At 56.0% G+C, this 15534-nt stretch overlaps 4 protein-coding genes across 4 annotated transcripts; 1 reads left to right on the forward strand and 3 right to left on the reverse strand.

Moving 5' to 3' along the window:
* Nucleotides 1–89: 89 nt before the first annotated feature.
* On the reverse strand, nt 90–9169 carry LOC1281475 (stalled ribosome sensor GCN1). The gene is made up of 5 exons (XM_321391.5): nt 8919–9169; nt 8632–8734; nt 7459–8441; nt 6120–7381; nt 90–6041 (listed from the first exon to the last, which is right to left on the reverse strand). Exons 1-5 carry the CDS (start codon nt 8931–8933, stop codon nt 404–406), a joined length of 8001 nt encoding a protein of 2666 aa, XP_321391.5. The 5' UTR covers nt 8934–9169; the 3' UTR covers nt 90–403.
* Nucleotides 9170–9280: 111 nt separating this feature from the next.
* On the reverse strand, nt 9281–9965 carry LOC1281474 (small ubiquitin-related modifier 3-like). Its single transcript, XM_321390.5, has one exon. It carries the CDS (start codon nt 9785–9787, stop codon nt 9494–9496), a length of 294 nt encoding a protein of 97 aa, XP_321390.3. The 5' UTR covers nt 9788–9965; the 3' UTR covers nt 9281–9493.
* Nucleotides 9966–10410: 445 nt separating this feature from the next.
* On the forward strand, nt 10411–13217 carry LOC3290508 (uncharacterized). Its single transcript, XM_551101.4, has 2 exons — nt 10411–11960; nt 12025–13217. The coding sequence occupies exons 1-2, from the start codon at nt 10617–10619 to the stop codon at nt 12949–12951; spliced, it is 2271 nt and encodes a 756-aa protein (XP_551101.4). The 5' UTR covers nt 10411–10616; the 3' UTR covers nt 12952–13217.
* On the reverse strand, nt 13160–14960 carry LOC1281473 (AP-2 complex subunit sigma). The gene is made up of 2 exons (XM_321389.4): nt 14626–14960; nt 13160–14453 (listed from the first exon to the last, which is right to left on the reverse strand). The coding sequence occupies exons 1-2, from the start codon at nt 14626–14628 to the stop codon at nt 14028–14030; spliced, it is 429 nt and encodes a 142-aa protein (XP_321389.2). The 5' UTR covers nt 14629–14960; the 3' UTR covers nt 13160–14027.
* Between the last annotated feature and the right edge of the window lie 574 nt (nt 14961–15534).

A 15534-nucleotide genomic window follows, 5' to 3' on the forward strand; every position in this document is an offset into this window, starting at 1 on the left:
CGGGGAACAAACAACAACAACCGAAATGAGATTGTGTCACCATGAACCTTCCATCGGGAATTTCCACATCCCCCTAATAAACCGGTAGGTACGCTTGTATGTAGTTTATTCTCCGGGGTTGATATTGTACGACAGTTTGAATAGCAATAGTACTGGTAATAGTTGCAATGGTACGTACTGTTTGCGATAATACAAAACGATTAGTATGACGATGGCTGTGGATGGTGGTGGAGCTACCTAAAATGGATACTAGCGACTGGTGGACCTGCTTCAAACGTGACAGCAGCCACCACCATCGTTCTCCTCCTCCTCCTCCTCCTCGTCGTCGTTGTGTTTTATGCCACCCCATGTTGCCGCCTTCCGGATTGATTGCGCCTTTCCCTTTGCCACGCCCGAACGCTGATCACGTGAGAATGGTATCGTCCAGCTCCTCCTCCTTGCCGGCGGCCTGCATTGCCACCTTGCGCAGCACCTTGCTGACCACCTCGCTGAGCGATTCCCGTGCGCCCGGCTCGAGCAGCGTCAGGCAGCGCTGATGGAAGTCCTCCCCATCCCGCAGCCGCAGCACGTGCACCAGCGCAATCTCCGAGTTGGAGCGCACGTACCCATTCTTTTCCTTCGTTCCGTTGACCAGCATCGGAATGGCGAGCTTCAGATACTCGGGCGCGATCCGTTCCGCCGGCACGACGCGCGCCAGATAGGTGCAGGTTTTGGCCAGCAGCTGCTTCACCTCGTTGCTGCTGTGGTTCATCGACTTGACGAACGGGGCGATGAGGGCGGTGCACAGCTTGGCCCCGTCGTCCGCCATGCCGTACTGCAGCAGATAGCCACCGGCCCGCACCCCGTTCATCGCGACCGGTATCTTGTCCGACACGAGCGCCCCCGTGATGACTTTGCAGATTTTCGTCTCGTACTTCGGCAGCACGATGGCGGCCGGGTATTCCTTCAGCGCGACAAACAGGGCCGCCGTGCGGCCGTGCCGCAGCGTTGCATCATCCCCATAGTCCTCGTTCAGCAGGTGGTTCGTCAGGGCGTCGTCCACCTGGTCGGGCGTTAGCCAGCGGCACAGCGCACCGAAACAACCGGCTGCCGCCGCCCGACTAACGTCCTCCGTGTAGTCCAGCATCCCAGCCAGCGTGGTGTAGATCTGTTTGCGCAACGGTTCCGTCATCTTGTCGCCGGCCGGTGTCACAATGCCGCGGAGCGCCTGCAGCATCGTCTCGCGCACCGCCGAATCGTCCGCATTTTTGATGCCGTTGTGCATTTCGACAAACAGTGGATCGGGCCGCGTGTGGATGACGATCAGCTCGGCCAGCGCATGGCCCGCCTTGATGCGCACGAGACGGGCCGGGTCGTGCAGCGCCTTCAGGAAGGTGGTCTGCAGCTGGGGCAGGAACTGCTTCAGCATAATGCCCACCTTGTGCAGCAGGATGGCGAGCGTTTCGAGGACGGCCGCCTTCACGCCCGCATTGAACCGATCGCCCAGGATGCGGATGAGCGGCCCGGTGATGTGCACGACCGACGGTTGCAGCGAGGCCGGCGAGGTTAGCTTAATCACCTCGCCCAACCCTTGGGCCGCATTTTCCTTCTCCTCGGGCAGCCCGTTCAGTATGGCTTCGCGGAACACGGGCAGCAGGGGTGTGATGCCCTTCGGCAGACAGAAGCCGGGCAGTTCGCCACCCTTCGGCAGGTCGCTGCTGGCAAACTTTACCGCCTGCCGCACGTCCGTCACGTGTGCGATCTGTTGCGCCGAGTCCAGCGTCTTCGTGACTGCGTTTAGCGCGTCCCACGAAGGTTGCAGCACGTCGCGATCGCTGTCGGCCAGCAGCCAGAGCAGGCCACGCAGCAGCTGCGGCACGTACTGCGAGTAGTCGCCGGGGGAGTGGGTACAGAACGCGCACAGCAGCGTGGCGGCGGCACGGCGCGTTTCGGGCGTTTCCGACTTGGTCGACTCCATCACCGTGTCCATGATCGTGCGGATGCCCACCTCATCGCTGACCGAGAGGATGACCGCCTGGCAGTACTCGAGCTCCTGCACCTCCTCCGGCGTGCCCTGTGCACCGGCCAGGGCAGCGAGCAGAGCGGGCAGTATCTTGGGCAGATACTTGGTGAGCGCTTCCCCGGCGACGGACGCCAGTATCGAGAGGGCTTTCGTGTTGACCGGCTTGGCCGTTAGCTGGGGAATGAGGTACGGCAGTACCACGCGCGATTTAATCGCCATTACTTGCCGCAACCCGTCCAGCGTCCATTCGGCTACGTCCGGATCGGGATCGCCCAGGCTTTCCAGCATCGAGGGAAGGATGTCCTCCAGCGCCCGGGCACCGACCGTCGTGTGCAGCGAATCGAACGTCTTTGCCGCGGCGTGTCGCACTTCGGGCAGAGGGTCAGCCAGCGCTTTGCGCACCGTCGGCACCAGACTGTTCACGAACGTAAGCACCATGTCGCGCGACGTCGAAGCCATTATCTCGGACAGCCCAATGCAGACGCCCTGCCGCTGGTCGGCCTGGTCCGAGCTGAGCCCCCGCTCCAGTATCGGAATAATCTCCGGCAGTACGCGCTCGCCGAGCTTGCGCACCAAATCACCCAGCGTGCGGGCGGCTACCTGCCGCTTGTCGTAGCTCGTGCTGGCCAAACAGCCCAGCAGCAGCGAGAAGAGCGTGGGCAGGATTTCGCGCAACGTGCGCGGCGTGTTCGTCACGACCACCTTCCACACGTGCAGCGCGGCCTGGCGCACCATCAGCGACACGTCGCTGCGGCCCATGTACAGCCCGGCCAGCACGCGGTTGCGCCGGTCGGCGCCCAAGCTGCGGATGATCGCTTTGTGGCTCTGCTCCGTGCCGAAATTGTCGTCCTCGGACGCCGTCTGCGTGGTCATCTTGCCCGACACGCCCGAAATCTTGTACAGCAGGTCGCCCAGCAGCTGCACCGAGCTGTACCGGATGCGCCAGTTGTCATCGAACAGGCCCTTCTCCAGCTCGGGCAGCAGCAGCGTGATGGCTGACTCGGCGTACAGGTTCACGATGCGCTGGCCCGCCTTCAGGGCCGTGTCGCGCACGTACTCGTTCTCGTCGGCCAGCGCCTTCAGGATCGGGTTGATGATCTGCCCAATGTACGGCGTGAAGTCGTTCGGGAACGCCGACGGCATGTAGATGAACATCATGATGTAGCCGTCCTTGACGTGCGGCGCAATGTCCGTCCGCTCGGCGGTGGCAATAATTTCCGGCATCAGCTTGTGCAGCTTCTCCACGCCCAGCCCGCCGACCACCTCGGACAGGCCCTGGGCCGCGCCGGACCGGTCCACGCTGCTCGACTCGGACGTGAGCGTTTGCATCAGCCACGGCAGCAGATCCTCGAACGAAGATTCGCCCATGCCGCGCACCATGGCGCCGAGCGCACGGGCCGACACACCGCGCACCTCCGGCACGGGGTCGAGCAGCGACGTCTTCAGCCCCGGGATGATGTTCGGCAGGTAGGGCGTCAGGTCCTTCTGGTCCGTCAGCGAGTACATGTTGCCGATGATCTGGGCCGCCATCTTGCGCGTCTCCGTCGACCGGTCCATGAAGGCGCGCTGCACCACCGGCATGATGAGGGCCAGTGACGGCGCATCGATGAAGTGCACGAACTTCGTCTCGAGCAGCGACTGCAGACAGGCGGACGTCTTGCTCGACGGATCCTCCAGCGCCGTCAGCAGCACCGGAACGATCGCTTGAATCTCGGGATTCTTGATCACGCTACCGATCACGCGCAGCGCATTGGCGCCCGCTTCCTGCACCTTGATGTGCGAATCGCCCAGCACCTCCATCAGCTTCGGCACGATGCTCGGCAGGCAGGAGGACAGCTGCTTCGGCGCACAGAACGCCATTGAACCGAGCAGCTCGACCGACGCCGTTTTCGTGCGCCACGAATCCTCATCGAGCGCGTTCAGCAGCGAGGGCAGCACCAGCTTCACACCGTGCGCCGACAGCTTGGCCATCACCGTTTTGGCACACTCGTCCGCCGCCTGCCGCACGTACACCGACGAGTCGCCGAAGCACTGCAGCAGATGCGGCAGCACGTGCACGATGTACGGCTCGAACAGTCGGCCGAGCGTGCTGCACAGCATCTCGAACGCGAACAGCGCACCCTCGCGGTACTTGAAGTTCTTCTTGTCCTGGATGTACTGCGTCAGCTTCGACATAATGTCCAGCTGCTTGAGCGACAGGATGCCGAGCCCCTTCACCACGCCGGCAATGCCGTAGGCGGCACCGCGCCGCACACCGTACTTCTCCGACTTGACCAGCTGCTGCAGCAGCTTCTTCACAATCTCCGGCGCCCGGTCCTTCACGGCCGGTATCAGATGCGGGATACAGTTGGCCACCGCTTCCTGCACCTGCTGCGAAGGGGTTTCCAATGCCGCCAGCAACCGATCGATGATGGGCTGGATGCGTTCGTCCTCGCGATCCAAGTGGCGCGCGAGCGAACCCATCAGAATCACGACCGCCTGGCGGATGTTATCGTACGCGCCCTTGCTCGGCGCCTTGTCCAGGAAGTACTCGAACGTGGGCAGCAGATACGTCACGTTCTCCTTGCCGTGGTGATCGACGATCGCCAGCGACGCGGCCAGCATCTCCTTGTGCACAATCTCCTGCCGATCGCGCAAACCGTACCGCACCATAAACTGGATCACGCTCTTCACCAGCTCGGGCGTAAGGAAGGGCGAAATGCTGCCCAGCGCAATGGCGACACCACGCCGCGGTCCCCACGGATCAATGGCCGGCTCGATCTCGCGATCGAACTGGTCCAGCTTGGCCGGTATCATGACCACCTTCTCCCGGTAGATCTCGAGCAGCTGCTCCACCACACCCTCGATCGTGGACGAGTCCTCGACCAGGATCGATACCAGCGCGGCCGCCGCCGCCTTCTGCACGCACAGCTCCGGATGGATGATGTCCTTCATCAGCTCGTCCGCCATCACGATCGGCACCTCGTACCCGCCGTCCTGCCAAATGCCCGTCGCCAGCAGCTTTATGTCCGGCGACAGATCGTGCTTCGCCACCCACAGGCGGCGCGTTAACCGCAGCCCAAACTCGTAATCGTCCGCTATCGAGGGCAGCACATCGATCATGATGGCAAGGGCGCGCAGCGACACGTCCCGCACCGCGTCCAGCTCCTCCTGCAGTGCTACCAGCAGCGCATCGATCTCGCGCAGATCGGCCCGCGCAGTGTACTCACGACCGGAGCAACTCTCCGCCACGTCCAGCAGTGCAGCGACGGCCTGCGTTTGCACCCGCCCCCGGTGCTGCTGCACGAGCCGCAGCAGCAGCCGCACCATCTCCAACCGTGGCATGTACGCGGGATGGTACACGTCGGCCAGATCCTTCCCGTCGACCGTGTCGCCCTTGAGCTGCGCATGGTACGCGATGATCTGCACGCCGTTGATCAGCAAACTTTCGTCCTTCTTCGCTTCGGGCATCGTGAGGGCGCGCTTGAGAAACTCGAACGTGTAGCTGAAGGCGGGCGCATCCAGCAGGTACCGCTTGCTGCCCTCCTCCTCCCGGTGCACGTTGTACATGTCGATCGTTTCGTCGTACAGCGCCACCAGTATGTCGCTCACCAGCTCGACCAGGTTGGCGGTGCACCAGCTCTCCTCCAGATCGCAGTGCGGCTTGCTCAGCCGGATCGTGGCGATCGCAATGTCGCGGCCCAGCTCCGCCCGCTCCTCGCCGAAGCAAATGTCCTTCAGGCGGAAGTACAGCTTCACCATGGCCGGTGCGGCCAGCGGCGAGGAAAACACGCGCAGCACCGAGGGCAGCAGGGCGGGGAAGAACAGTGGCAGCTGCTTCGGCGTACCCTTGGCCGCGCCCTCGATCTGCGAGATCAGCGTCGTGATGGTGTCGTGCAGCGCCTTTAGCCGTGCCTTGATGGCGTTTTCCTTCTCGCGCTGCTTGTCGATCACCTCCTTCTGCTTCGGCGTCAGCTGCGGCGGTTTCCACGTACCTTCCTTGCGCCGTTTCTCCTCCAGCTCGCGGCGCAGCTGCAGCTCTTCCAGCTGCTCTTTGTAGCTGAAAAGTGGGGGAAAATGGAAAAGGTAAACAACGATCAAAACGAAAAGCACACCACGCCACCGCCACCACTCTCACCTGTACGCTTTGTTTTCGCGCTTCAGATGCGCTGTTTGGATCTGCTCGTCCGCGCTCGGTATGACGCTCTTGTCGTACAGCTCCCCGTCCGGCGTCAGGTAGGTAAAGTACTCCTCGTCCGTCACGTTCGACATGCGCGAGTTGTTCAGCTGCTCCGTCACGTTCTTCACCAGCACGGACAGGATCTGCTCCGGGCTGATGCGCGACAGCGTCGCAAGCGTGTTCTCGTACATGGCCGCCGCCTTGTACCCGCTGAAGAACGTCTCCTCGATTTGGGCCGTATTGAGCGCGATGAACTGCTTGCCATTCAGCCCGTACCGCTCGAGAATGCTTTCCCAGAGGTCGCCCCTAACGGACACGGCTGCCGGATGGTGCGAGCAGAGCAACGCCCCGAGCGCCAACGATTGAGCGTCCGGGTTCGCCACACCCTCCACATTGCACACGGTGTAGATGGCATCGACCAGGGCTTGGGCGGGCGGTACGCCCTCCTCCAGCGGTTCCCCTTCGCACTGGATTTTGCTACTCTCGGCGTAGCGCGTCAGCTCGGCCAGCAAACACTTCGCCAGCGGTACGCCCTGCTCACTGTTAACAATCTTGTTGACCAGCGGAAGACAGTACCGGCGCACCTTGGTCTGCGCTGACATGGCACAAATCGTGGCCGCCCGTATCAGCGGGTCGATTGCGCTGTCGCCGCCCTTCAGCTCGCTCCGGTGCTTGATGAGCAGCTGCTCGCAGATTACCATCACGTAGCAGCGCGTCTCCGCGTTCGTGGTCGAGAGGAACCGTTCGCTGAGGAACGGCGACTTGCCCGTGTCGAGCACGATGTTCCAAAAGTCTTTCAGCTTCTCGCACACGCTACCGTTCGTTAGGAGCAGGATGCATGCGGCACCGACACCCTCCGACACGACAGGCGTCTGGGCCGGACTTTGGGCCGCCCGTTCCACGATCTTCGACAGTGTCGCGGTAAAGTCGGCCCCACTCGGCAGCTTGCCATCGTGCAGGCAGGACAGGAACCACTGCAGGTAGCTCGTGCGGATCGTCTGTGCCTTCGCGTCCATACCCTTCCGGAACAGTTGCACGATTTTGTTGGGAATGTCTCCGCGATGGTACACCGTCCACAGGCCAAACATTTCCAGCGCGTGGCACACGACCTTCTCCTGTATTTCCGCCTCGATCACCTTGGAAAACTGGTCGCAAACGGCGGGCAGGATGGTCTGTACCTTTTGGGGTGGAATTTTGTTGTAGCTTAAATTACCGGCACCCTGGAAGCATCGAGAGTGAGCGAAAGAGAGTTAGACATTGAAAATGAGCCATTTTTTTAAAAAGAATTTCCACCAACCTGTAGCAGATTTATCCTCAGCTCGGCCACCGTTATCTTTCCCCCGGACCCGTTCAGCACGGCAAACACTTCCTTGAGCAACGCCTCGATCGCACCGGCGGTGCCGCACTTGAGGGCGACCTGCTTCAGCGACTCGACCGCTTCCTGGCGCACCGTTTCCTCCTTCGAGGCCAGATTCTGCACCAACGGTTTGCCCAGATCGAGCGCGTAATCGCTCACGTCCAGCTCGAGCTCGTTCACGATTGCACCGACCGCACGGAGGATGACTTCAGCCGACCGCAGCATCGACCGCTGCAGCGCCGGCACCACCACCGTCTTCAGCTCGTCCTTGGTGATGGCTTTGAGCAGTGGGGAGCAGGCGATGATATCGCTCGCGTGCGGTTTCGTCTTCACCGTGATCAAACCCTTCACCAGATGGTCCAACAGTTTGGTCTTGTGCTGGGTCAGCAACGATTCCGCCGCCTCCGCCCCTAGCTCCTCCCGCACGAACCGCACGATCGTGCACAGCATCACAATCACGCCGCTGGACGGTTCCGTCGCCAGCAGCCGATCGAAGTAGCGCTGGGCGAGACCGTCGTCCCCGCTGGCGAAGAAATCCCGCACGAAGCTGTACGCTTTGTCCGACACCTTCTGCATGCCGGACGTCAGGGACAGCTGGTACAGGCCGGCCTGAATGTCAAGCAGCTTCGGGAACTCCTTCTTCCCCACGGCCGTCTCGTGGTCCGCGTGCAGAGCAACCAGGTTGGCCCATCCTAGCGCGAGGGCGGACGCTTGCGCTCCCTTCACCGGTGGCGCACTGGCCAGATCCTTCGTCAGCAGCGCCTTCAGCACGGCGTTGAAGTGTTCGTACGCTAGGTCGGGATGCTGTTTCAGCACCGCCACCAGCAGGTCCCGCACCAGCGCCTGCGATTCCGGATCCTTGTATTTGGTGAGTGTCGTGCCGATCACTTTGCATATTCCCCGCACGATGGTGGCGTTAATTCCTGCAAGAAAACGGCACAATTTCACAACACACACACACGTACACAGTCGAAGCACCGGAGATAAAAACAAGGGAAATTGAGGTTAGAATTGGCAGAGGGACACACCACCATCACAACAGAGCGACGGTAGCAGGCGCACGATTACGGCATACCGGTACGCGACACGTCACTCCCCCCACCCGTCACTTACCCGGATTTGGCAGCACCGCAATCACATTCTGGAACAGTTCCGGCCGCTCCTCGACGGGCACGTTCAGCACTCGGTTCGGCAAGTCTTTCAGGGCCTTAGCAAGCTATTATGGAAGGCGGGAGGCGGGGAGAAATGGGATGAACAAAAAAAACTTGGTCAGCCAGCCGCGTCGGCAAATCGAGACGAGGGGGTAGTAAAAAACACGACAATGATGAGAGAAAATCTCGACTTTTCGCGAACCGACACAGCAAGCCATGACGGCACGGACGAGCCGGAGTCGCTTTTACCTCTGCATCAGCCATTTTTCGCGTACAATTTTGCCGTTTTCAGTGCGCCAATCGTCTGTCGAAAAATCACACACCAAAAAAGTGGACAACTGGGCAAGCAGTGTGTGTGTGTGTGCGCCGGAGAGCCGAGAGCTTCTTTTTATTTTTTTACTCCAACCTTCTCCGCCGAGCCAAATCGAGTTTTGACACAACTGCTGTGGCGGCTGTCAAAGATGATGCCGCGATGCCAACGTTCGGCGAAAAGAACTCCCTTTTGCGCGCCTTCCCCGTTTTCCCTCCTCTCCCTCCTACCGCTCGCAAAGCCCGCACACCTTTTCCCTCCCGAATAAAACAGCAAGGCCAAAGGAAACCGAAAAACAATATGGTGTTATTAATATAGAATGTTTATTTCACGTGAGCAAGAAGACCACGCGCTAAATTAGTTGTTTGTTTTACATTAAATCTCGTCACTGCTGCATGGCTCCCCCCACCAAATGATGTGTTCTTCTCTCATGGCTGTGGTAGTAGCGGCTGAGAGAGCGCGTGCAATTGTGACCTTCTCCTCCGGCTGCCGTCCTTCCGCCACCGCCCCTCGTCTACTGGTTGGAACGATTTCCGCCGCCGGTCTGCTGCTGGTACACCTCGATCGTGTCCCCTTCCTCCATTTCCAGCGTCGTCGGAGTGTCGTTCTCGTTGATCGGTTGTCCATCGAAACGGAAGCGTACCACTTGGAGCGACAGTCCCGCCCGATCGCAGTAAGCGTTCATCAGCTTGCGGAGTGGCGTATGCTTTTTGATCTTGAACTGCACCACGGCATTGTCCTGCCCAAGCACCTTCAGGTTGATGTGCTCCGATTCCGAGCTCTTCGGGTCCTTCTTGTCGTCAGCCATTTTAGTGGTTGTTAAACTTTTTCTTCACCTCCGTACACGAATGAACAAGTAACGCCAGATGCGGATTCGTGCAAATTCACGGAACAATTGAGCTGTAGGGGCAGCACCGCGTCGTCTTCGCTGAACAGACAGAGTAGTGTAGAAGCGTCACAAAAGGCAAACGGCAAATGAGGTTTGTTTGACAGAATTCGCCGGCAGCCGGGGACCCAAGGAGCATTTTTGTACGGGCGAATTTTCGCCCGTCAACGCTATGGCAGCACGCTAACGGATTGGAGGTTTTCGGGGTAATTTTCCGCTTTATTAATTTAGTTATTTGTTTGATAAACCACTAAAATTGGAAAATTTTCCTATATACCACCAATTGTTCGAAACAAAAGAGTTTGCTGAGGAAACGGACCCAAAAGTACTTTCTCCCAAAGTATCCAAATTGTTACTTGGGACTATTGAAGTATGACGAATTTTATCAAATAAACGCTTTAAAATCATTGCAAATGGATAATTTTTCGATTTTATGGTGGTTTTGGTGCTATTTTAGTTACCAATAACTTTCTAGACAAGGTAAAAATCCCATCCGAAAGTGATGCAGTAGCCAGATAGATAACCCCCTTGCAACGGTTCGTTTGGTACCAGCAACTGACATCAACGGACAGCGGCTTGTGTGTTTTGTTTGTTATTTTTTCTCTGTGTCCTACTGTTGTGGCACCCCATCATCATGACCGTTTGCTTTGGTTTTACAATCTTACGGCCTGTAACAGCGCTGTAAAGCTAGAAAGTAGTGTATCGTTTTAGCTAAAGAGTGATTCTGCATGCCCCCCCACATCAGCATGTGATGAGTGATTCGGATGAAACAGACGTGCTGCTGCTGATACCGCCCGATTTCTTCAACTGCGAATCGCCCATCACACCGACGCCTCGAACCCCAGCCAACTGTTCCTGGGACTTGGGCGTCGATTGCCTGTCCTATGCATCCTTTGCACAGCGAAGCGGCGGTTCCACGATGGCAGGGATAGGCAACTACTCGCTGGCTGCCGAGCGAACCGAGCAGTATGTGGCTTCCACTCCGTTCAAGCACCACGGGCACCACCAGAACCACCACCAGAACCACCACCAAGAACCTCTGAAGGAACAGTACATACTGCACGAAATAGATCGATTTTTGCAGGACGATGAGCCACAAAAGTCACAGCAAAGGCAACCGCCACAGCATGCGTACCAGCACAACGGTGCAGCTACGACCCACAGTCCGGAAGGATCTCTGATCGATCTCAACAGTCTCTCCCTGCAAGAGTATCCATCGCTTACGCGGAACGATTTCAACGGGCTCACGAAACCGGGCTCCTCCGGATGTGGTCCCGTCCCTCAGAAACCGCCCCGAAACGTGCCCGCCAGTGGTGCTAGTGGAATGGTAAGCAAATCATGTGGGAAAAACGGTCAGCCACTGCTAAACCTGAGCGACATTTGGCAAACGAACGGTACGAACGGTGGCCAGCCCGACTACGCAAAGGTGCTGCAGGAAGAGCGACTGCGAAGGCAGCACTGCGAGCGCAACATTCAATCGCTCCACATGAAGCTGCTCGAGTATGAGGAGAAAATCTCCGTCGCCCTGTCGGTGGACAAGGAAAAGGTGTCGATCATCGACAAGCTGGAGCAGGAAACGTCCCGCCTGACCGGCAAGCTGCGGGACATGGAGCTGAAGCACATCGATGCGCACGAGAAGCTGATGGCGGAGAATTTAGAGTTTAAAAACAAGAACCTCTTCCTCGAAAAGGAGCTGGCGGAAACGCTCACGCTGGTGCGCAAGCTGGAAGATAAGAAGGATAATCTGGAGATAAAGGTGGAGAATCTCGTGTCCGCTAGCCGCGACGCTGGGGAGGTGCATCGACAGCAGCTGGACGATCTGCAAGTACGGTTGGCAAATAGTCGCGACAGCGAACGGCAGCTAAGAGAGCAGCTAGGAAAGCAGCGAAAAGCGAACGAGCAGCTCGGTTCGGAACTGGCGGCGGAAAAGCAAAAGCTTGCCGATGGCGTACGGCTGCGGGCGGACTTTTGTGCGCTCAAGACCAAGACGGACGCGCTGGGGAAGAGATTTGCGGACGTGACGCGGGAGAATGAAACGTTGCAGGATCAGCTGAAGCACGTAAAGGAACAGAACACAATGCTGCAAGAAGAATCGGTAAGCAGATGAGCGCAAAAAGGTAAAGATCCATGTTGTAAAACTAAATTTTCTTTTATTTTAGAAAAAGTTACTTAAGGAGCTGGAGTTGCAACGACTCACGCTGAAAAAGTACTACCAATCGCAGCTCGAGGATGTCGTGTCGGACAAGCTGAAGGAATTCCAGAAGCAGCTCGCTTCCGTCGAAGAAGAGCTAAAAGAGGAAGCGCGAACCCGCGAACGAACGCTTACCGATCGAGCGAAGCGTCAAATCGAACTGATCGACCAGAAACGGGAGCAAGAGATTGAGCTACTCACCGAACGGTGCAACGAGCAGGAGTCACTGTACCGCCTGCAGCTAGCAAATTCCGCCCAGCGGATACACGAGCTGGAGGAGGAGCTGCGCACGATACGCTGTGGCCGGGCCGACATTGCCGTGCAGGTGCACTCGATCATGGAAAACCAGTGGAAGCAAACGCGTGATCTTTTGATGAGTACGGGCAGACAGTTGGGCAGTTCCGGCAACCACTACACACTGCTCGAGCAGGAGGCGGGAAAGACGGCTAGCGCCAAATTCAATCGTCTTACCCTCGAACACCTAGACAAAGATCGTTTGGATGGAGTTCGCTCGTTAAAACACTCCCTTTTAACCGATGAAAATGATTCCCTCCAGACATCGGGCGGTGGAAAAGGGGATACCGATAATTGGAGAAAACCAACGGAATCGACCGTTGGCAGCATCCCCAAGGAGCAGCTGCACAACTACATCGAACTGTTGCTACAAACGTCGCCGAACGATCTCAAACGACTGGAAGAGGTACTATCGAGCTGTCGAAAGCAATCGAAAAAGGAGTTGACGGGGCGGAAAAGCGGCGAACGTGGCACTGGGACGAACGAAGCTACGGTTCCTCCTTGCGGGATGATGAATGGGAGGTCCGCTTCCGCTACGGCCTTGCATCAGCTGGGACTGACTGGGAAAGCGTCCAACAAAACACCCCGGCCGTGGAAATGACTAGACTGATAACGGGACAGTAGGATTAGGCGTAGAACACGTGTGCCTTTTGAAAAGTTTCATGTTTTTAATAGACGGACACATACATAGCGTGTTAGTATGTATGGTTCTAATTTGTACAACATATTTTACTTACTTTCTTAGCACAATTCGTAAAGTTCGTTCAGTACACACGAGACAAAGCTGCAATAAACGGTTGTCCAACGGGTTTGCTCTTTACTCTGTTTATTCGATTACTACGCAAATACAGATCATTTTCGTTAATATATCGTAATAGTTTATATTATACTATAATAATATTTGCCTTACCTTTCATTACATATTTAATAGTGTATTGTTTTGTTTTCTTTTCTTTTGTGTTTGTTTCGATTAATTTAACCTTTCGCGTTTTGGTGAGCTTCGTGCAGAATTATTCAACACCCACCACGCACGGGATGTGTGTGAATGTGTGTGGTTCGTTGCACGTTTACTAGAAATATCTTGCCAACACTAAACACGGCCGCATCGTCCGTAGTATAAGGGGGTAGAGCGCAGTAATCGAAACCAAAACGACGTCACGACTTCTTTTCAGCGCAAACGTTGGGACAAATTGGGGGTGATTTGAATGTAATGTTCGTCTGCTTGTCTCCGATTAATGCGGAAGCATGCGTTGTTAGCGCTTTCATATCATACAGGTCCGGTGAGAAGCTTAAATAGTAAACGTGCCGAACGAAATGGTTCGATACGAAAACGTGATACAACATAAACGCTGACACTCTCCGTCAAGCTAATATGGGAGTGTGTGCCGGGATCGGTTTCGAAATCCCCAAAATATGGCTTTACCACTACTACTACTACCGCTGCTGCTGCTGCACCACATTGTTGTTCAACAACTCAAATACGTTCCCGAGCAGGCGAGCTCTACTAAACAACTTGCGCTACTCTTTCTTTTTGGAATGCTGTGCGCGCGCGTCTTCCATCGTCTTCTACACACAAGTGTATCGGCAGTAAAGTGCGAATAGTTTAACCGACTATGAAGGCCAGCGAAAGGAGGAGGAAAAACAGCAGGCGAAAAATAACAAATGATGTGGCGTGGCTTACTCTAGCGAGTTCAGCGTCAGCAGCTGTTTGAGGACCTTCGTCTGGGACGTTTCCCGTATCTCGCCCGCCAGGAACATCTCGTCCACGACCGTGTACACCTTGTAGAAGTTAAACACCAGGTCGAGCTCGCACACGTTGTGGAAGTACTCGTTCAGCACCTCGACAAAGTTGTGGATCGCCTCCAGGTAGCACAGGTTGTTGTCGTTCACGTCGACGCAGATGCAGAAGTACAGCCCCGCGTACCGGCGGTACACGATCTTGAAGTTCCGGAACTCGACAAAGTTGGTGTGCTTGGCGTCCCGCACCGTCACCACGGCGTGCACCTCCTCGATCAGCTTCTGCTTTTCGTCGTCGTCAAAGTTCATGTACCATTTCGCGAGCCGCGTCTTGCCCGCACGGTTCTGTATCAGTATGAAGCGAATCTGTGGGTGGACCAAACGGAAGTTTGTTATCGGCTGTGTAGGCTCCAGCGCGTAGCAGCGCTTGTGTGGGTGCAGATGGCAAGTGGTATGGTACGGGGTGGGAGGGGGTGGTATTTTGCTGATGAGATGGAATAATCATCCGTCAGCTACTGCCGCTGCTGCTGCTACTTACCATCGTGAATGGTTCGGCCGTTTAGGAATGTTTAGGGAAGAGAGCACGTCGTCTGACTAGCAAGTGGATCGATGCAAGGGAAAGACCCACACAGTTAGATGGAAACCCTTTGCGAGGGGTTTCTCCAGTTATTTACCGAATAGTATCGCAACTCTCTTGCTTTTGATTTGATGAGATTGATTACCAATTTTTTCGCTGCTTCAACGACGTCAAGTGAATATTGACAGCCCACGATAGCACTTTGCTGAAGATGCTAGTTCACGGCTACAGTGTGCAATACATTTTTTAGTAATATACTCATACAAATGATATTTTGCGGTTTTGGGAATCCTTACAAATAATATAAACAAGATAGTAGTATTGCATGAATATTCTTTCTAAATGAATGCGATTCTTTATGTAGTTTATCAAAAACAACTGTTCACAATAACCAACTTTTCGTCAATTTTCCACTCGTGTATAGGACCTTTAACCGCACACCTTCGATGACGTTTACAGTGACTGCTGGCGAAAAGGCCTTTTGCGAGATCAAAACAACAGTGGCGGTGTGTACGAAAATGTACAATATTTGCACAGAAAAATACGCAAATGCGTATTAAAATGTTCATTTTAAAAGATTCGATCTTCTACAATTCGTGTCTACTGCATTTGGAACAGCTTTACCGAATAAACAACCGGTACTAGTTCAGCAGCTTGCTGACATTTAAATTCAATCTCGAGAACTGTCATAACAATTCGTACCGCAACGTAAATAAGTCCGTGATTTCGGAGCTCGGTGCGAAGGAATTTGTGTTTTACGAGCTTTCTGCTGGGTTTTCCCCCTTCTCACGCGCTAGTTTGATTCAACATTCGACCGTACTGCAGGGTAGTGTGTAAGTTGTGCTGTCGTGAAGCGCCAATATCCCTCAA

The sequence above is a fragment of the Anopheles gambiae genome, chromosome 2, assembly GCF_943734735.2.
Source record: "Anopheles gambiae chromosome 2, idAnoGambNW_F1_1, whole genome shotgun sequence".
Taxonomy (NCBI): Eukaryota; Metazoa; Arthropoda; class Insecta; order Diptera; family Culicidae; genus Anopheles; species Anopheles gambiae.

Coding starts and splice junctions, on each gene's coding strand:
- LOC1281475 (XM_321391.5), bottom strand. Junction 8,442..8,631: donor TGCGGTGCTGCCAAATCCGG/GTAAGTGACGGG, acceptor GTTTTCTTGCAG/GAATTAACGCCACCATCGTG. Junction 6,042..6,119: donor CGCGAAAACAAAGCGTACAG/GTGAGAGTGGTG, acceptor CCCACTTTTCAG/CTACAAAGAGCAGCTGGAAG.
- LOC3290508 (XM_551101.4), top strand. CDS start 10,617: ATGAGTGATTCGGATGAAACAGACGTGCTGCTGCTGATACCGCCCGAT. Junction 11,961..12,024: donor CAATGCTGCAAGAAGAATCG/GTAAGCAGATGA, acceptor CTTTTATTTTAG/AAAAAGTTACTTAAGGAGCT.
- LOC1281474 (XM_321390.5), bottom strand. CDS start 9,787: ATGGCTGACGACAAGAAGGACCCGAAGAGCTCGGAATCGGAGCACATC.